The sequence below is a fragment of the Petaurus breviceps genome, unplaced genomic scaffold, assembly GCF_028583685.1.
Source record: "Petaurus breviceps papuanus isolate PSGF00001 unplaced genomic scaffold, PetGlider_PUasm1.0 78, whole genome shotgun sequence".
Taxonomy (NCBI): domain Eukaryota; kingdom Metazoa; phylum Chordata; class Mammalia; order Diprotodontia; family Petauridae; genus Petaurus; species Petaurus breviceps.
Window position 1 is genome coordinate 7,657,668 of NW_027186502.1, and position 21,990 is coordinate 7,679,657.

The window sequence follows — 21,990 nt, forward strand, 5'->3', positions numbered from 1 at the left end:
AGTTCTGTCACTAACTATGGAGATACGTTCTATCCTGTTCCCTCTTCTCTTCTACACATTCTCTAAGTGACTCCATCAGCTCCCATTAGCCAAGTCATTATCTGTATGAATATGACTCTTAGATCTAAAAATCTAGCCCTCATCATTTTCCTGAGCTCCATCACATTTTCAGCTGGACATACCCAGGTATCTTAAACTCAATGCATTTCTCCAAATAATTAGATTTCAGTGAGACGATGGTAAATAATTCTGAAAAGAGAGGGGGAAAAAAGAATTGTCTGAAGAGACTAATATGAATGCAGAAAGAACAGACCAAATTATATACATGCGTGCATACATGCATATATATTCATATCTATACATATTTATGTGTATGTATGAATGACCAAACAACTTGAGATTCTTTAAATATCCATAAATACATACATATATACACACACACATATATCAGTTTGCTGTGCATCCACATTGGATCACAGATTTATATATATATGGATAATGCACCTACATATATGTATTGTAACCACATACATACATATATGGTTATATATTATATGAATATGCATACATGGAATATAAACACAAAGGAAGGCAACAGAGAATGATTACAGAAGTACAATATGATACTGTAAACAGAATATCAGGAGTAATAAAACTCAGAACAATCTTGGATGAGAAAAATTAAGGACAGCAAAGGTGGATAGTTATAAAAAGCTACATTAGGATTAAGACGAGGATTAAATATGGACAGGATCATTGTTCAGGGAAGATGGGATGGTGGCAACTGACAAGATAGAAGATATGGCTGCTCATTTTTATTTCCTTCTGTCGTCCCTGCCAAAGAGAATGACCTTTCCATTGAAAATGACAGAACAAAAATGGGTAAAATGGAGGCTAACACAAGACATATAAGGGGAAGTAAGAAAGCACCTAGCTGCTTAAGTCAAATTCAAGACACTTGACCTGGATGAACTAGATTCATGAGACTGAAAGTATAGGTTAATGTGATTGCTGAACCACTTTCAGTGATGTCTGAAAGAATATAGAAAACAGGCAAAAAAGCTATTGAAGGACTGGAAAAGGACAAATTCTATTCCTGATTTGCAAATAAAAAATGAATGAATAGAGTCTACAAACTACAGGAGAGTAATTTGATGTTGATTCCTAGAAAAATTCAAGAATGGATTGTAAAAGAATTTGCTAATTAGTATATAAAAATGGAAACAATGATTTTTTTGTAGGCCAAAATTTCCTCAAGAAGAGGCCTTGCCAAGACAATAATCTTACATCCCATTTTGACAGCATTATTTTAAAAAAGCAAATCATGAAATTCTACTCAGTTTACCTAGATTTTAGCAATTTTAGCAATTTTTGTTTTTGATATAGAATCTATTCTTGTTGAAAATATGGAGTGATTTGAAACTCAATTAATGGTTAGAGATCTACTTAACAAGTCTCTAGCACACTTTAACATTTTTATTAATGATTTGAACAAATGAACACATAGAATGCAAATCTAATTTGAAGGAGACCTAGAACTAGGAAAATATTTAACACACTGAACAACAGAGCCAGGATGAAGAAACAAAGCAATTGACAGGCTAAAACATTGGGCTGAATCTAGTAAAATTAAATGTAAAATAGATCAATGTAAAATTTTATACTTTGGTTCAAAAAACCAATTCCACAAGCATAAGATGGAGGAAAAATGCTTACGTAGATTTTTGTCTGAAAAAGATCTGGCACTTTTAGGAGACCACATGTAAAATATCAGGCAATACAGTATGATATAGAGTCCAAAAGAATTAACTTCATCCTTTGGTTGGGTTAAGAAAGATGCAACTTTTTGAAATATAAAGGTGACAGTTTTCTCATGCTCTCCTCTAGGCTCACTTAGAGTATTGTGTTTAATTATAAGAAAACCAGTTGAGGAAAGCTTCAGTATCCAAAAAAAGAGGCATGAATAAGTAGACAAATACTGAGTCCTCAGCTTTCCCTCCAGCTTTAGCTCAAGTCATTCTCCAAGAGTAGGATTCCCTTGTCAAGCCCTAACCCTCTACTGCCTCCACCCACAAATCCCCCACAACAACCCCCGGCAATTACTGGCTTTATTTTGGCTTTGGTACTAGTGACTAATTGGAGTTAACACTGATTTTTTTTCATGGAACCCTTATTTATATCCTGTATAACGGCAATTAATATTTATATGATAAATCATAACTGTAACTATTTATATAGCACTTTAAAATTCAAAAATGACCTTAAAACAGCAGGGTTTTAGAGAATCTAGCTTTGAGAACAATGATTATATATATGTAATGTCATCCACATTTTTATGGTCAGCAAACTTTCTACAAAAGAGATTAATCAACTTTGTATTAAATCTTAGAGATGATTAAATCTTCTTATCCTCTACTATATTTGTCATATTTTTCTTTTGTACAAATTCTAACCGTTGTCAGAAATAGGCATTAATGTGTACTTTGATTTCCAAAAATTTTCATTTGTCATTTGCAATTTGTGTAGAAACCATAAAACAGATTCAATACCACAAGCCCTTAAAAGAAAAATAAATAAATATATCTTCTCACCTTAAAAATACATTTGACATGATTACCATCACACCGAATATCTAGCTTTTCAAGTATTTTCATCGTTTTTTCTACATTAATTCTTCCAGCTCTAAAGTCCTCCTGAATAACAGATAAGAACCATGTATGCAGAAAAAACAAGTTAAGGAAAGTCTCATGACTAACATTTAGTATACCAAATCATTAGGTACCTAAATATTTAAAGTTTAGCTCAGGAGCAGTTTAAATATTTATTTTAAATGGTGCTCTATATTTTGCTTTAAAAGATACTGACAGTATGCTGTATTAGTTCAAATACAAGGCCACTTTTATGATATAGACCATATCCCTAAAATAAGATCATGCTAAAAGAAAATATGGATATATACATATATGTGTGTATGTGCATGTGTATATACTTTTATGCATGCATATATAGGTATACATGTATGTGGGGGGGGTGTATGTGTGTACAATAATACCAACATCTAAATAGCACTTGCTGTAAGTCAGACACTCTGTCTTTACATTATTATTTCATTTTATCCTTACAACAACACTGTGAGGATTATTATTCTTTATTATTAATAATTATTAATAATAATATTAATTAATAATATTTTATTCCCATTTTAAAGATGAGGAAACTAAGTCAAATATAGGTTAAATGACTTGCCCAGGGTCACACAGCTAGGAGAAGACTACATTTTAACTCAGGACTTTCTGATTTCAGGCTCAATACTCTTTCCCACTGTGCCACCTAACTGCCTCATTATGTATATATCATACATGTAGATGAGGAAACTAAAACCCATAGAAAGGAAGTGATTTACCCAAAGTCACATAGGTAGGACATGCCCTCTAACTTTAAATACAGCACTCTTTCTACCACATAACACTTCTCCATCACCACCCCCCCGCTTCTGCCATCACAGATACATACACTCTTTCTATATTGATTTCTTTGTTTCTCTGTCTCTCTTCCTCTTCTTCTGTCTCTCCCTTACCCTCTCCCCTTAATATGTATGCATATATACATAAATATACGTATGGATGTATCCACTTATATTTTTAGCTACACACCAAATAATAATAGAAGTTAGATGCAGGGGGAGAGATTATATCTGGACCAATATAAGTATCTCAGTGGAGCAGAGGTATTCAAAGACATGAAATGATAATAAATATAGATTAGAGAAGGAAAACTAAAAAAAGGGAGTCATGACACCAGCAAGGAAAATACAAGCTGGTTACAGGCCATAGAGGACCGTAACAAGCAGATAAGAGAAGTGGAGGAAAAATTGGGATGAGAAATGAGAACAATGCAAGAAAATTATGAAATGAGAGTCAACAGCCTGACTGAGGAAAATAACACCTTAAAAAACAGACTGACTCAAATGGCAAAAGAGGCTCAAAAAGGCAATGAGGAGAAGAATGTCTTGAAAAGCCAAATTTGCCAGATGGAAAAAGAATCTCAAAAGTTCAATGAGGAGAATCATTGCTTCAGAATTAGATTGGAGCAAACGGAAGCTAATGACTTTATGAGAAATCAAGATGCTGTTAAACAGATCCAAACAAATAAAGGAATAGAAGGCAATGTGAAATATCTCATGGGAAAAACCACTGCCCTGGAAAATAGATCCAGGAGAAATAATTTAAAAATTATTGAACTACCTGAAAGCCATGATCAAAGTAAGAACCTAGAAATCATCCTCCAGGAAGTTCTCAAAGAAAACTACCCTGATGTTTTAGAACCAGAGGGCAAAATAGAGGTTGAAAGAATCCACTGATCACCTCCTGAAAAAGATCCCAAAAAAGAAAACTCCTAGGAATATTATAGCCAGGTTCCAGAATTCTCAGATTAAGGAGAGAATATTACAAGCAGCCAGGAAGAAACAATTTGAATATTGTGGAAACACAATCAGGATAACCCAGGATCTGGCAGCTTCTACATTGAGGGATCGAAGGGCTTGGAATATGATATTCCGGAGGTCAAAGGAGCTGGGATTAAAACCTAAAGTCACCTACCCAGAAAAACTGAGTATCATGTTTCAGGGGAAAACATGGTCACTTAGTGGAATAGAGGACTTTCAAGCATTCTTGCTGAAAAAACCAGAGTTGAATAGAAAATTTGACATTCAGATACAAGAAGCAAGAGAAGCATGAGAAGGTAAACAGGGAAAAGAAATCATAAGAAACTTATCAGAGTTGAACTATTAACATTCCTACATGGAAAAACAATAATTGTAACTTATGAAACTTTTCTCAGTAGTTGAAGGGAATAGAAATATATATGTGTACATATACATATATATGTCTATATATGAGGGTATATGGGCATATGAATACTTATGTGATTGTGTGTATACATGTTTCCAGGTATACATAGATAGAGGGCACAGGACCAATTTAACAGGAAGGGATGATACTTAAAAGGTGAAATTAAGAGGTGAGAGAGGAATATAATGAGAGGAGATGGGGAGAGACAGAATGGGGTAAACTATCTCATATAGAAGAGGCAAGGGAAAATGGTTACAATGGAGGGGAAGAATAGGAAGGCAAAAGGGAATGGGTCAATCTTATTCCCATTGAATTTGGCTTGAGGAGGGAATGAAATACACACTAAATAGGGTATCTCACCCTGCAGGAGAGTAGGGGGAGAAGGGGATGAGAGGGGGGATGATGGAAGGGAGGGCAGGCTTGGGGAGAGGGAAGTTGGAAGCACCCACTTTTGAAAAGGGATGGGATCAAAGTAGAGAATAGAACAAGTGGGAGGTGGGATAGGAAGGAGGGAAATATAGTCAGTCTTTTACAATATGTCTACTATGTTATTGTTTTGCATTAGCCACACATGTACAACCTATACTGAACTGCTTATCTTCCCAGTAAGGGTGGGTGACAAGGGAGGAAGCGAATGAATCTGGAATTCAAAGTTTTAAAATCAAATATTTAAATATGTATGTACTATTATTAATACTATTTTACATGTAATTGGGAAATAAGATATACAGGCACTGTGGCATAGAGATCCACTGGAAAAGTCAAAAGGGGTATGGGAGAAAATGTGGGAGAGAGCAGATTGGAGGAGGGGATATCCTGTGGGACTGCTATTTTGGGGCATTGGGTAGGGGAAAAATGGGGAGAAAATTTTTAAATCAAAATATGGCGGAAATGAACGCTGTGAATCAGAAGTTAATAAAGCATTTGAAAAATGAAAAGAAAGAAAAGGGACAGGATCAAAGTAGAGAATAGAACAAGTGGGGGTGGGATAGGATGGACGGAAATATAGTCACTTTTACAATATATCCACTATAGAAATGTTTTGCATAACTACACATATACAACCAATATTGAATTGCTTATCTTCCCAGTAAGGGTGGGTTATAAGGGAGTAAGGGAATGAATCTGGAATTCAAAGTTCTAAAATCAAATGTTTAAATATCTACATATATATATACTATTATTAATATTATTTTACATGTAACTGGGAAAGAAGATATACAGGCACTAGAGCATAGAGATCCACCATGCCCTTCTGGAAAGTCAGAAAGAGGATGGGAAAAGATATGAGAGAGAGCAGATTGGAGGAGGGGATATCCTGTGGGACTGCTATTTTGGGGCATTGGGTAGGGGAAAAATGGGGAGAAAATTTTTAACTCAAAATCTTGTGGAAATGAATGATGTAAAACAGAAATTAATAAAGCATTTGATAAAGTAAAACAAAAACAGAAACAAAAAAGAGATAAGAAACTAAAATATAAGTACTTTTTAAAAACATTCAGATAAATTCATGAGAATTGCCCTATCTATGACAGAGTATTAAGAGCTACTAACGTGTTTTGGGGGGTACACATCTAAATTTATGAGGCTGGCATTTAGGAGGGAATTTTCCTCTAAAAAAGCATGCCATGGTGCTAGGGTCAGAGAAAAAATTCTATGTTATATGGATCACAGGTCTGGTCAAGCATGACAACCCTTTTGTTCTTTACCAAATAAAGAGATTGATACTGAAACTAGAGAAAACCTAAGAGAATGTGAGGTTAACAAGAAGCATGTGTTCAAGGAATAGTTTTTAACCTAACAGAAAATCTTAGAAAAGGTTGAGATTAAAAACCCAAAAAGTTATGAGATCAGGAGAAAGAACAGTGGAGGAAGAAGTGACTTCTAAGAGGATATTTGTTCTCCATTTCTCAGACCCTTTTATGTCTTGTTCTCAGTCAGTCAAGCATTCCATATTTCTTCTTCTTACAGTGCATCCAAAGGTATTCAGGTTGCCTTTTGAAGTAACAGATTTCATTAATGCACCTGCTGCTGCCACAAAGATGCTGGGGAAAGAGCAGAGAACAATCAACGATCTGTAGCATTTCACTTTCTTTTACATAGCAGGGTGTGAGGGAAAATACCCTATTCCAGTCCTTTTCTATACGATCTAGGGTAGTCTACCTTTCTTTATGTCCATGTAAAACAACACATTTGTCTTAAACTAGAAGAAATTGGCTTTCTCCCCATGAACTTAAGACAATAAGAATTTTTTTTACACTTATTTCTTTGTACATTTATTCAAGCCTTCTCATCACAGAATGTTTTCAAATAATTTGAAGTTGCTATATTAATGGCTCTATACTAATGGCTCAAGAAGTTCAACGAGCCAGTTTCATGAGTGTCCCTTAATGTACCAAATATTTTAATTCTGCCTTGACTTTTGGTGATACTATCTCCCAGTATAGAACACAAACACATACCACCTTAGCAGAGAAATATTCAGGATTGCTGGGTTCTTTAAATCCTGAGAATATAGTGAGCTGCTGTTACACTGAAATCAGCCTATCAGATAATTGCTGGCCTTAGAAGTCTGTTTGTTTTTTTTCCACGTGAATACATTCTGTGACATTCTCAAGAGTTCTAAATGTTGCTGAGTAAAATGCATTATGACAACATTTGGAAGGTCAGAACTTTCCAGACCTTCTATTTGATGATGGATGATCACAAAAACTTCTTCTTGAACATTTAACATGTCAATTGGGAAGGTATCATTTGCAATGTTCTCTTATTCTTTTGGTCATACTTAATTTCATTGTCTTTACTTCCCCTGCAAGAAAAACAATGAAGAACTTTCGCTGTGAGGTGAGTAAAAAAGACAAAGAAAAAGCCATTCAAAACTTACTAACACAAGCCCCTCCAGGAGAATTTAAAAACAGTTTTGATGACCTTTCTCTGCTGGTTCAAGATGAAAAATTAATGCGACGACATGGTGAATGGGCTGGTAACAAATACTGCAAAAAATATTTTGTGCCACTCAACATAGACGGACATCAAGTACTACTTGCTCACCACAATGAATTGGGTGACCATCGTTTCTTTGACTCTCATACCAGACTTTCTTTCAAATTTGATGTCCTTGAGAATCAGTTGAAAGACATTGAGAGTCATGGTGTTCTACGTAATGAGGCGGAATGTCTGAGAATGGTGGTATCTTATGCTTTAAGAATTTATGTGAGCAAACACTTCCCATCAGGAAATTGCAATGTACTTAGGAAAACCATAAGAAATAAAGAGTTCTTAATAGCCTGCATAGAAGATCATCATTACAAAGCTTCAGATTACTGGAATGGCCTTTGGAAATCAAAATGGATTTTTTCAATAACTCCATTTCTCACTCAAGTAATAGGATCAATTCATATAAAAGCACACTTCTTCAAACAAGCCAACTTTCATCTTGAAATCAACAAGGATGTACAGGACTGCTTGGATGTAGTTAACCAAGCTCAGTTGGCTATAGGGTTTGCCAAGTTTGTAGAAGAGCAAGAAAACAAATTTCAAACTGCAGTCATAGAAGAATTCCAGGACCTAGCAGTTTCACTGAAAAGAATTTTAAGAAGAGATCTTCCAGTGACCCGTACTTATATTGACTGGCAGAGAATAGTAAATGATATGAAGTTGGTGATGTATCCTAGGCTTGGATACATCAGTTATTCAAAAAACGCATTATGCCACTGGATCACATAAAAGATTTGTTCTTGGAGATGATGGGTTGTTCTTGATTAGGTCAAAAGGGGAGTACTGTTCTGTTTTGTTTATTATTTTTTTCTCTATAAGGTAAGCATTATATGCCTGAGCAAAGAAATCAAAGAACAGAGGGGATGGACAATTTGTAAAATTACAAGAGATTTCTCTGAGCCAAGGCTGAGTCACTTAACCTCCAGGAGAACGAACTCCTTATCAGAACTTGTCTAGTGGAACCTGACTTTGGCCCAGAGATTCTTCTTACTAAATGTAAATCTCTTTATTTTTGATTCACTGCAGGAAAACAAGGAAAAATTCAACCTTTTGCCCTCATAAAATCTGATCTCCCAAATATCACAGTGTTGACACTGTACCTGGGTTTGGCTACAGTACCTAATCCATCTTTTCTTTCTTTCCCCTTAACTACACACTCTGAATTATAATTGCAATTTTCTAAAGATATTTCTTTAAAAGGGGGAAAAAGACAATAGAAATAATCAGTAATGTTTTTGTTAAATCAAATCTGATTTTAGAGGTATAGGGAATTCTTAGTGAGGATACTCCCTATCAACTGCTCTGCAACTTAGATTATTTGCATGGGGCACTGACAGGATCTATGATTTGCCCAGGGTCATACAGCCAGTTTCCAACAGAGACGAGACTTGAACTCTGGTCTTTCTAACTCCAAGGCCAGCTTTCTATCCACTATGCGTACCACCTTTCATGAACAATAACAGTTGCCAAAGTTTCAGATGATCAAAAGTACATGTAAAAGAATTGTACCCTGCAAAATCTTCTAGACATGTTTCAGTTAGGTAATGTCCCTCCTAAAATTTCAATCCCAGGACTAAACTGTACTCTAGATGTGGTCTGACTAATGGAGTATGATGGGTTTATCATTTTCCTCATTTTGAACCTTATACTTCTGTTAAATCAGTCTTAGATTGAATTAGTTTTATTGGCAGCCATGTTCTATTATTAACTCATGGTGAATTTAAAATCCAATAAAACCTCTGGCCAGGCCTTTTTTATTAAACTACAGCTTATTTCTATCACTGCCATTCTATACTTGTACAACTGGGAGTCCAAGAAATTGATTCAACCTTTATGTGTGTATCCTTACTAGATTTCACTTGTTGAAGTCATCCCACCCTTCCAGTTTACAGAGATCTTTTGGATCCATGTTCTGTCACCTTAACTTGCACTTTTTCAATGTTTTAGTATGTATTATTTTAACTATGCATACATCATATCACCCTACTAGAATTATAAGCACTCTCAGGAAAGCTTTATCTATTTTTTTTCTCCCCCAATACCTGATACAGTGTTCTAAAAATAACAGGTTAATAACTTTTTATTTATAAAAGGGATGATCCCATGGAACATACACTCTGACTCCATTGGGATGGATATGTGTTTTTACTTAATTGAGATGACTGGTCCCCACATCTGGGAAGTTGTTTTGAAGACAGTCAGCAGCTGACCTCTCAAGATATTCCTTGGTAGACTATAGAAAGATTCTATTCCTTTTCTTTTTTAACAGATTCTTTGGGACTGTTCTAGTGTTTCTCTCTAAAATTTCCAACAAGGAGAAAGATGGGGTTTCTATATCTCTCTACCCCACAAGCACTGGCAATGTTGGCTAAAGTCACAAAACAATCATTATATTCTGGCCTAGTGATTAGCAACCTTCTTTTACTTTTATGTTTCTTTCTTCCCTAAGCACAGATCTACAACAAGAATCCGTTAATCTTAAGAAATGAACACTTTCTGCCTGAATAGCAGCTGCCTTGCAAATCTGGGAGTTCTGGGTTCCTAAATTGGTCTCAGTTGCCCATTAGAAGGTGATTCCTAGAGACAGTCAGGTGGCTCAGCGAGTAAGAGCACTGGCTCCAGTGTCAGGATGACCTGGGGATCAAATCTGGGCTCAGGTACTCAGTACCACACCCAGAAATAACTGGCCGTGTAACCTTGAGCAAGTTACTTAACCCTGATTGCTTTAAAAAAAAAAAAAAAAAGAAGGTGATTCCCGAGAGTGGTGAATCAGTAGAATAGGTTAGGTACACAAGACAGAAGTCAACGAATATAGTAATCTATTGTTTAATAAACCCAAAGATTCCAGTTTCTTCGATAAGAATCCACTATTTAACAAAAACTTCTGGGGAAAACTGGAAAATGGTATAGCAGAAACTAGGCATAGAACCAATATCTTACATTGTATACCAAGATAAAGTCAAAATGGGTACATGATTTAGATATAATAGCTAGTATTATAAGCAAATTAGGAGAGCAAGGAATAGTTTACCTGTCAGATTATAGAGAATGGAAGAATTTATGACCAAACAAGAGATAGAGAACATTATGAAATGCAAAATGGATAATTTTGATTGCATTAAATTGAAAAGGTTTTTCACAAATAAAGCCAATGCAACCAAGATTAGAAGGGAAACAGAAAGCCAAGAAAATTTTTATAAGTGTCTCTGATAAAGGTCTCATTTCTAAGATATATAAAGAACTGACTGAAATTTATAAGAATATAAATCATTACCGAATTGATAAATGATCAAAGTATATGAATAGAAGTTTTCAGAGGAAGAAGTTAAAGCTGTCTATAGTTATATGAAAAAATGTTCCAAACCACTCCTGATTAGAGAAATGCAAATCAAAACAACTGTAAGGTACCACATCACACCTATCAGATTTGCTAACTTTCAAAACAGGAAAATGATAAATGTCGGAGAAGATGTAGGAAAATTGGAACACTAATGTATTATTGGTAGAGTTGTTAATTGATCCAATCCTTCTGTAAAGCAATTTGGAATTATGCTCAAATGGCTATAAAACTGTGCATACCCTTTCACCCAGCAATAACACTTCTAGGTCTGTATTCCAAAGAAATCATAAAAAAAATAGGAAAAGGACCCATATGTACAAAAATATTTATAACAGCTCTTTTTGTGAGAATTGGAAATTGAGGAGATATCCATAAATTCAGGGAATGGCTGAACAAGTTGTGATATATGAATGTAATGGAATATTATTGGTCCATAAGAAATTATGAGCAGGCAGACTTCAGAAAAACCTGAACTGATGCTGAGTGAAGTGAGCAGAGCCAAGAGAACATTGTACATAGTAACAGTCACATTGTGTGATAACTAACTTATATAGGCTTAGTTCTTCTCACCAACATAAGAATCTAAGATAACTCCTGTAAAGCTAAGCATGAGCAGCTTTCCAGAGGACTGTTGCTGTGAACAGCTTTCAAGGCTCTGAATACATAGTATAGCAAACTCTCTGTTTATTCAATAACAAATCAGAGCAAAACATTCACAGAAAATCAAGGTACAGCATTCACAATGTTACAACTTATCACAGAAAATCAAACTATAGCATTCACCAAGTCACAACTCAACAACTTATCAATAAAATGGCCACATAGTTTTCACCAAAGTGGTCACATAGTTTTAAACAAAGTATAGTCATTTAGTCAATCACAAAACCCTTAATTCAATCACAAAGTACAAAAGTCAAAGTTCTCCACCCCTAGGTCACAGTAAATCATAATCTTCTCAGTCAGTACACAGTATCCAAGTAAAGACTTCTTTCAGCTTAGCTCGAGGTTGGCTCTCAGCTTCCATGGTTCCTCTTCCATGGTCCCAGCTCCAACTGTGACCTGGGTTCAAAGGCAGGCAGCTCCCAGTTCCTTGTCTAGCTCCTTGTCCAGTTCTTTGTCCAGTTCCCATTCCATATTGAAGCTCACAGTGTCCAGTCCACCTCAAGTCCTTCACAGTTCCTGTTTCTGGGAAGACAAAGTTTGACAGAGCCACAATAATATGCATCCACATTGTCGGCACCATTATCAATTCACTATCTGCCTGTGAAATCAACTCAGACCCACCAACAAGGTCTGAGAACTCAACACAAATCATCAACATAGAAATCAACACAGACCCACAAACAAGGTCCAAGAGGTCAGCACAAATCATCAACATAGAAATCAATACAGACCCACAAACAAGGTCCAAGAGGTCAGTACAAATCATCAGTAAAGTCCCAGGACCTCCAAAACCCTCCTGCAACACTTCTGTAAACATACAACCAGAAAATACTCTTTTAGGACTTCCAGTCAGTAAGGTCCCAGGGCTTCTGTACAAAGTATCACAAACAAACATCAACACAGACAGAGTGCCAGGATACCACAAGTTTTCTCCTTCTTGACTCTGCCACCACAAGAGTCCTCTTCTTAGTTCTGCTATCTTTAGCCTGGAAATTCTCCTTATATATGGTCATTAGCTCCTCCTCTTTCTGTTGCAGGAGTTCATGAGTTCTAGGGTTCACAAGCTGTCGGGTTCACACGTTCTGTTTCTTAACAGATTTGATTCAAGGCTCAAAAGAAACTTGAACTGAAACAAGGTGTTAATTCAATAGCTAAAACAAGATGTGAACTACCTTCTGTGCTTGCCATTACAATTCCAAGAGACTCATGATAGAAAATGCTATCCATATCTAGAAAAATAACAATGGAGTCTGAATGAAGATCGAAGCATACTAATTGCTCTGGGTTTTTTGTTTCTTCTTTCTCATGGCTCCTTTCATTGGTTCCAATTCTTCTTTACAACATGACTAATGTGAAAATATGTTTAATATGAATATATATGTAGAGCCTATACCATACTGCATTCTGTCTTGGGAAGGGGGAGGGAGGGAGAAGGAGAAAATTTGGAACTCAAAATTTTATGGAAGTGAATGTTGAAAGCTAAAAATTAATTAGTCAATTTTTTTAAAATAATGTGATTCCTGCAACAACATCTGCTAAATTTGCAGTTCTTTTTGAGTTTGGGACCCTAGATGGATGGCCTTTTTAGCTCCTTCCTTATTGGCCCTACCAATGACAGAATTATAACAGATCCTTCTAGCATACCACTAAATACCTCTCTCCTGGATGAAAATGATTAGTTAATTCAATCAATTAACCAGTTCCAAACTCACCACATTTTCTACTTCTAACATTTTTTTCTTTATGTACGTACATCTCTCTATTTTGTCTTTAAGGACATTATTAGAAACTTTGTTAAACACATTATTGAAATCTAGATAGTCTACATCTGAGTATTCCCCTAATCTATCAGTCTAGTAACCCTATTAAGAAAGGAAATAAGATTAATCTGAAATGCTTTATTCTTAGTGGATAGCTATTTGCTGCTAATTATAGATCCTAGAATTGTGTCAGGGATGGTGGTCAATCTCATTAATCTTTAATTTGCTTCATATAATTTCCCTCCTTTAAAAATGAGTACATTTAAGATCTTGATATCTTTTGTTTTCAGGGGAGGGGAGGAGGAAAGCAGGGCATTTTTCCTATAATCAATAGTATGGCACTCCTCACCTTTTCCAAGATTTCTCAAAAATCACCAGTTAAGTGGTTAAGCAATCACATCTATATATTCTTCAACAGCCTGGCTTGATAGGTCTTCTGTCCAGGACTCCTGAACTCTTTAGGGTAGCTAAGTTCTCTTCTACCGTCTCTTTACCTATCCTAAGCTTCAATCTCCTTTACCTTTTTTAGCTAGCCTTTCAATTCAAAAATTCTACTTGACAGAGAAAACAGAAGCAAAATAAAAGCTGAGTAGTAAAGATATATCTTTTATCTGTAAACATTTCCTGTCCTATACAAGCTACAGGCATATCTCATTCTTCTTTTCTTCTCTGTTTCCCTAAACAATTTTTTAAAATATATTACTATTTTCCTGATATCACTCCTCACATATAACTATCAAAGACAATAAAGAAAAATCAATTAGTAAAGGGACTTCTTTTAGCTGATATGGAACATTCAATACATGTGGACCCCTACCTCTCTACCAACAAGGGAAAAGAATGTTTCATTCTCTGTTATCTAGCACCACAATTGATCATCAGAATTAATCCATTTTCCACAATCATTTGATGTTGTTTTCATTGCCATTGTGGTCGTCATGGAGAATGCTCTTCTATGGGCCTTACTTGTTTATACAAGTCTTCTCTATTACTCTGAATTCCTCACATTAATCATTTCTTATGATACAATAAGGTCCCATTAAATTTATGTTTCATTGATAATCATATAATGTAATTTGTTCAGCCATTCCTAACAAATATATTCAGTTTGTTTCTACTCCTTTGATACTACAAAATTGTTTTGCAATGAATATTTGGAGATGCATGACACCTTTATTTATCTCTTGGACTCAAAGTATTTGCCTAGAAGTGGAGTCATTGGATTAAAGCACAGGAACAGTTTCATGGCTTTACTTGAATAATTCCAAGTTGTTTTGCAGAATGGTTATAGACCAGTTCCTAGACCCACCAATAGGCTACCGATGTGCATATTTGTCCAGAGCTCAGATGCCACCTTTTGGCAAATGGCTTGACTTTTCAGTCCTACCTCCACTTGCTAGTTAGTCTTCTCTGCTATTACTTTCTGTCTACTCTCTATGTATCCTGCATGTACCTATTTTTGTATAGATCATCTCCTCCCTGGAATTTAAGCTCCTTGAGGAGAGGGGCAGTTTTTTGCTTTTTATTCGTATTCCCAGTACTTGATTAATGCAATGACTAACACATAATAAGCACTTAATAAATGCATGCTGGTTAATTGATTTTGCATTATGGTCTGTAAATAATGTGTTTAAATTTTCTGCATTTATTCATGAGTTGTTTGTGTCTTAGTACAAGGTCAAGTTTTGTAAAGTTATTATGCAATACTGAAAAAATATACTCCTTAAGCAATTCAGTTATTTCCAAATGTTGAACGTGCTTAATTTTTCTAATAGTCTTCACATCCTTAGCTTCTTTCTTGATTATATCCATTATATTTGCCTACATATGAAACAACCATCTTGAAATACACACCAATTATTTATTTACTATCTGTGATAGCACTAATATCTACCATAAAGGCTCCCAAGTCCTCCTCTCCTTCCCCCCACAACATGGATAAGTTTTCTCCAAAAGGTGATAAAGCTGTCCCCAGGGACTTACTGGTACATGCCTCTCAGAAGCAGCTTTCTGATAGCTTCTAATTGTATTGATGTGCTTCCTGGTCACCTAAGGGCATAAAAAAAGTCCATCACATGAAGTCTGAGTCTCTTTGACCTGGTGTAAGTCTGAAGATCATAAAAGTCACCACACCCTCCCCTACTAACAATAAGGATACAATGGCCTTTAGATTTTATGTGTTATCGTCCCCTATTCGTTTCACCAGTGCTGAACACAGACCTAGCACATAATAAGCACTCAATAATTTCTTTATGTCTTGCCTTCCCTTATCCTGTTGAAGTTTATCCTATTCCAAACATGAACACTGGATTATCCATACCATCATTTTCCTCTCTACCTCACATACTGCTGAGTGCTGCTTGAGGACTCCAGAGCCATGATGAAATGGTATATTACAAATTTATATTATCCAGTATCAGCTGGATATCCATTGCTTCACAGCAACCTTTTTACTCTTTTCTTATTAACTCTATTGCACATATCAACGACTGCACCAAACCTTCTCTTCTCTCCACAAACCATTTTCCTTCCCCCAATTCCCAACAGCAACTCAGCAGTCCAAAACAGAATTCTATCTCCTCCCAAAATCCACACACTTCCTAATTTCTCTACTTTTAAGGAGGTCACCATTATCCTTTTTTGTCATTGAAGTCGAAAGTCTTGGAGACATATTTAGTTCTTCTCTCTTCCTTAAACTCTTTCCTTTTATAACTCTGCAACCTTTCTTGCATCTATCCCATTTCTTTTACTCACATAGCCAACATCCTAGTTTGGGCCCTCATCACTTCTCATTTGAACTCTTGCAGTGGTCCCCTAGTTGATCTCTCTGCCTTCAGTTACTCCCCTCTCCAAGTTGTCAAATTAATATTCATAAACTGAGGCCCTGACTATGTCACTCCCTTATTCAAAAGCTTCAGTGGCCCCCCATTATTTCTAAGATCAACTACAAACTCCTCTTTTTTGCCTTTAAGCTTTTCACACATCTGGATGCCACCTATTTTTCTACTCTTACTTTCTCTTGCTTTCTGTCATGCACTCTATATTCCAGTCAAACTGGCAAACTTGCTCCTTTCCATACATGCCATCCCAGTTCTAGTCTCTGTGCCTTTATAAGGACTGTATTCCATGCTTAGAATGGTCTTTATTATCTCTGCTTCTTGATATCCTTAAATCCCTTCAAGAATAAGATTAAATGCCACCTTCTCCTCAAGGTCTCTTCATTTCTCATCCTCCTTGTTGTGTTCTCTGTACCTCTCCCCAGATTATTATGCATTATTCTGCATATAATTTGAATATGTTTATCTATGTACATGGTGCTTCCCTCAAGTAGAATGTAAGCTCCCTGATGTCTGTGTCAACTGTGCTTTTGTTTTTATCTTTGCATCTCCAGCCCCTAGAAATGTCCATGGCAGAGAGTACACATTTGAGAAATGCTTCATAAACTGAATTGATTTGTCCAGGGAAGTGCCTTAATGATCTGTGCTTGATACTTGATATCATTTTACATTTTTTGATAAAAGCATAGGTGATAGCTTATCAAATTTGCAGATGAAATTTTAAAAAAGTATAGCTAACACTTCAGATGACAAAGATAGGAAGTAATATTGTGCCAATAAAATTAAATTTAATAGGGATAAATGTAAAGTCTTACTCTTGGGTGCAAAAAATTCAACTTCCAAAATATAACATCAAGGAAGAAGGGAAAAATAAAAGGAGTCTGTCCCTTCTCTCTTCCTACTCTTACCTCATCCATCTCACATATACACAGAAGAGAACTAATGCATTCCAAAATAGGTTTCATTTGATTGGAAGAAAAGGAATTAAGTTAAAGACCTTAGAAGATAGAATAACTAGAATATTCCCCTGCATTTCAATCTTTTCAAGCTCCATGCAAACAAATTTCATTTCTTTAATTATAATGTATTTTTAGCCTTTACACGTGTATACATGAGACTGACATCTGAGCAATAAGGCAATGTGAATGAAGGTGAGTAAGAGGGGGAGAGAATTTCTGTGTGTGGGTATTAGGTAGGACATATAAGAGGGAAAAAAATTATAAAGTTTGGAAATAGCATCTGTGAGTATATGAGAAGAGAAAGTCCATCTGTCTTTGTGTGTTAGACTAGGATGAGTGGACAAGGTGGGATTGCCTTCCCAGAAATCAGTAAGCATAAGTACTGAATAGAATCTAGAAAGATGACTGATGCTGGAATGTGCTTCTTGGTAGAGAAGTAGTGAACTATGGGTATAGAACTCTGTATATTCTTTTGGCTTGATCTATATTTTGAGGTAATTAATGATTGCACCTAACTTCTTTGCTTTTATTTTTCCTATGAAGGTAGAGGATAATTATATATTAAGAGATGGCAAATTAGAGGTGATCAAAATAAATCAAACTTTTTTTTAGAAAAGGATTCACCGTGTGACCTTGGGCAAGTCGCTCAACCCCAATTGCCCTCCAAAAAAAAAAAAGCAAAAAAAGAACAGGATTCACATGAACACTCATGGGCACATATAGAAGACTATGCCAAAAACATCTGTGGTAGAGGATTGGAGGAACATATATTTGGAAACACACAATTAAGACTCTTAGCCTAATGATAAAAGGAGCAAAAAGAGATAGCAATGTTTAGAAGGTACAGGCCTATATCAGTCTTATCTATAAAGCTGTTTTCATCTTTGAGATATTCAGTCTTCAAATAAATTATTCTATATAACGAGCATGACTTCTAAATGTACATACAAAACTTCATAGAAAAAATCCTTTTTTTCTGATAAATGTCTCTTGGAAATGGGGGCAGCAAGAGGGGGGAAATGGAATGCTAGGTACTTGTCATAATTTTCACTTGACATTTGATTTGGTTAATCCTACTCACTTGACTATGTTAATCCCACTCACTTTTCTTTTAACAGAATCTATGTGTTAAACTGAAATTAGATATAAATTATTAATGAGATTTTTTTCTGGGAAATGACAGTATAACAAAAATGAGTTGACACTTTTCAAATAGGTATTGGAGATGCTTTTGAGCCCTTGACACACAACTACATGTATTCTTAGAATGCCCTAGAGTTTTTGACATAAGGTTCAGACAGCAATAGACTTGATCTTTGACATCCAACTTAAATTTTCTCCACAATTCATAATTCTGTGGGATTCCAAATATTTCTGTAGACTATATTATTTAAGTAGAGAAACAAGAGTGACTATAACAAAATCTTACATATACACAACATTTCAAAAATACTTGAGGGCTTAGCAATTGTGTAAAAAAAAAAGGCAAAAGGCACAAAAATAAGTGAATAAAATTTTAGAAGCAGAAAAACACTAGAGATCATCTAGTCCAATCCCCTCATTTTATGGAGGAGACAAAAGAAGCCCAGAAAGATTAAATAATTTGCTCAAGTTCAAAAAGGAGGTAGTTATTAACAGATCTGAGTTCAAAACCAGGCTCTGTAGTACTCATGCAGGATATCCCCTTAACCTGAATATCAAACATCTGAAGACACAGGAAACTATATCTACTTGCTCATGATCTTTTCATCCCCAACTATATCAGCAACCACACTGGCATACCCAGGATGTCTGCTAGCACAGGTTGTTAGACCTACTTTACTAGGAAAGACAGCTGTTCAAGGCGTCAACAATCTTTTCTAATTACATTCATTAGTTTAGCACCCTGAACTTCAGAGGAAATCCAAAGAAAGAAAATAGAGAAAATACAAGCAGAGAAATAAAGACCAACAGACAGGGTTTCTAACTGTCAGAGAAATTATCACAGATCAAAAGACAGATCCACCTGTCTGACCAAGGCAATACATACATAGTTACCAGAGAGAGAAGCACCAACATCTGGGTTTTTCAAATGGGGAAGGGGGGGACAAAAGGTGTGAAAGCCTTCCCATGAGCAAGCTTTCCCTAAACAAGCTTCCCTTAAGCAAGCTTCTCTAAATGGGCTCCACATGAGGCTTAAATCCCATTAACATTACACCAACATTTTTAAGGCAACTTTATCATAGAAAAACCTACAGATCCAGAGCTCAGTCATCAGTGCCAGTTACGATTACCTACCTTATTTTTGAAGGGCTTTGATTTCATTCCTTTTATTCCAATCAAATAAAACCTTTTCTGAAATATATTGGTCCCCTTCTGTGTGTCTGTGCAATTGATGAGGTAGAAGAGGTTAGAATCTTCTAGTCCCTCTGAGTTCACTCCCTTGTCATTCTGAGTTTGAAATCTCGGCATTAGGTCCCCAAGATTGGGACTGCTGCCAGATATATGACTTAAAATAATGATCTTTCCATTCATTCATTCTACTTCTTATAAAGTATGTGATGCTTTATAAGAGGTATTAGCTACTGTTTGGCACCATAAAAAAGGCCCCTTAAGGGCCTTCTCAAAATAAAACATCCTACTGTTATGTTTTCCCCATTGTCCCATTGGTTAATCTCTCCTACAGCCTCCATACTGTGGAGAGGCTCTAGCTAGCTTTCATTTCTTTCCCAGGCCTTTTCCTGGTTTCTGGATTTTGAAGCAACTATTGCTTCATCTTGAAACTTTGTCAGCATCTGAGGCATCCTTGCCATGGAACATCCAATCATCCATGCAGCCTTCTCAATGTGAAACATCCTGCTGAAAGGTCTGCCCCTTCTCTCTGATGCTGGGCAAATCACTTAACTGTTTGGTGCTCTAGGAAACCCTCCAAAACTATATTTTCCAGAAAAGATTCTGATCTACATGGGTTGAGGGAGGTTGCTCAACTGGGAGTTCCATATACCAATGAGATTACAGGTTCTATCCTTATCTATCTTCCAGGAGTTCCAAGTTTAGTTAAGGAAACAAAGCTTCAATATATAAAACAATTGACAGTGCATGGAAGTATGACTGTGTGTCAGATAACTGGAATCCTTCCTTATAGGACTCACTCCAGGACTCTCAAATGTTTACTACCATTTGGAAAGTAAAGCTGAGCTAAGGCCTAACAGTCAAGAAATCTAAATTGTAGCACAGGTTTTGCCACATACATTCAGTGACCTCTTGGATAATTCATTTTTCTTCTGTCAAATTCCATCCCATTGTATTTTAGAAAAATAGCAAATAACATCTTATTGATATATTTTACTTTCTCAAAACACTGGAATATGTACATTTAAAAAAGTGATTTAGGCTTCTTAAATCTCTAAGTGTTGAAAATCCTTTACCTTTGGGGAAGCAAGGTGGCACAGTGAATAGCACCAGCTCTGAAGTCAGGAGGACCTGAGTTCAAATCCGGTTTCAGACACTTAACACTTACTACCTGTGTGACCTTGGGCAAGTCACTTAACCCCAATTGCCCTGACTTCCCCCCTCCAAAAATGAAAGAAAAAAGAAAACAAAATCCTTTACCTTTCTGACCATGGAAAGAGAAAAGAAAGTCTTCCTAAAGAAACCCAGAGATAACATGATTCTAGTTGTACAGAGAAGAAAAAAAATCTTACAAAATTTTGCATAAAATTATATAATTGGGTTTATATTTAATTAAATTTTCATTAGTGAGCTGATATGAAAGCACAGCTTATTTAAAGTATTTATTATTTCTTCTTAACTTACTAATGAATTAATGTCTAAAGTGCATTAGTATTAAAAAATCATTTCTAATGACTATATGAACATAAAGTAATATTATAAAACTAAGTGTGCTCCATATATTTGGTGATGTTATTTTTTTCCGTGTAGAACTTATGATTGAAAATTTGTTCTGAAGTAACTTCTGGAAAATTATCTACTGTTTGCATTAACATATCCTTATCTAATATTTTAGTAATTCTTTTAGCAAATCCAGTTGTTTTGCTAATTAAGATTCTATTTGAAATACACAATTATTTAAGGGCATTATGGTTATATTCAATATTTTTCTGTCAAAAGATCAGTTTGAAGTCACATCAATATGTCTTTTCTAATCCATATACCTTTTGTGCAATATTATGTTATGTCATCTTCCAAAATTTTATTCCTTTTTCAAACCCATTTGAAGAAAATATTAAAAGAGCTAAAATCATTGGCAGAACTTTTATGAGGCAAAGGTGAAGGAAGAAGTACATTCCAGGCATGAGGAAAACACTAGTGAACACCTCCTCTTCCTAAATATTATCTTCTCTGATATTTCTTCTTCTCTAGATTTTCATAACACTACTCTCTTTGGGCTTACCCCTCACATGTCTGACCACTTCATCTATCTCCTTTGATGGATCATCTTTTTCCTCTCCCTTAACTTTGGACTTTATGCTAGGTTTTTCTCTCCTTTCCCTCTACATTTTCCTTTTTTCCCATTCTGTCTCCTAACCTCCAATTAAGCATAAGAAACTGCTTATTGAACATTTTAAACTGTATTTCCATAAA

General features: G+C 35.6%; 1 protein-coding gene across 1 annotated transcript; it reads left to right on the forward strand.

Moving 5' to 3' along the window:
- Window positions 1-7,673: 7,673 nt before the first annotated feature.
- CAPZA3 (capping actin protein of muscle Z-line subunit alpha 3) lies at window positions 7,674-8,576 on the forward strand. Its single transcript, XM_069106050.1, has one exon. The coding sequence runs from the start codon at window positions 7,674-7,676 to the stop codon at window positions 8,574-8,576; it is 903 nt and encodes a 300-aa protein (XP_068962151.1).
- The last annotated feature ends 13,414 nt before the right edge of the window (window positions 8,577-21,990 follow it).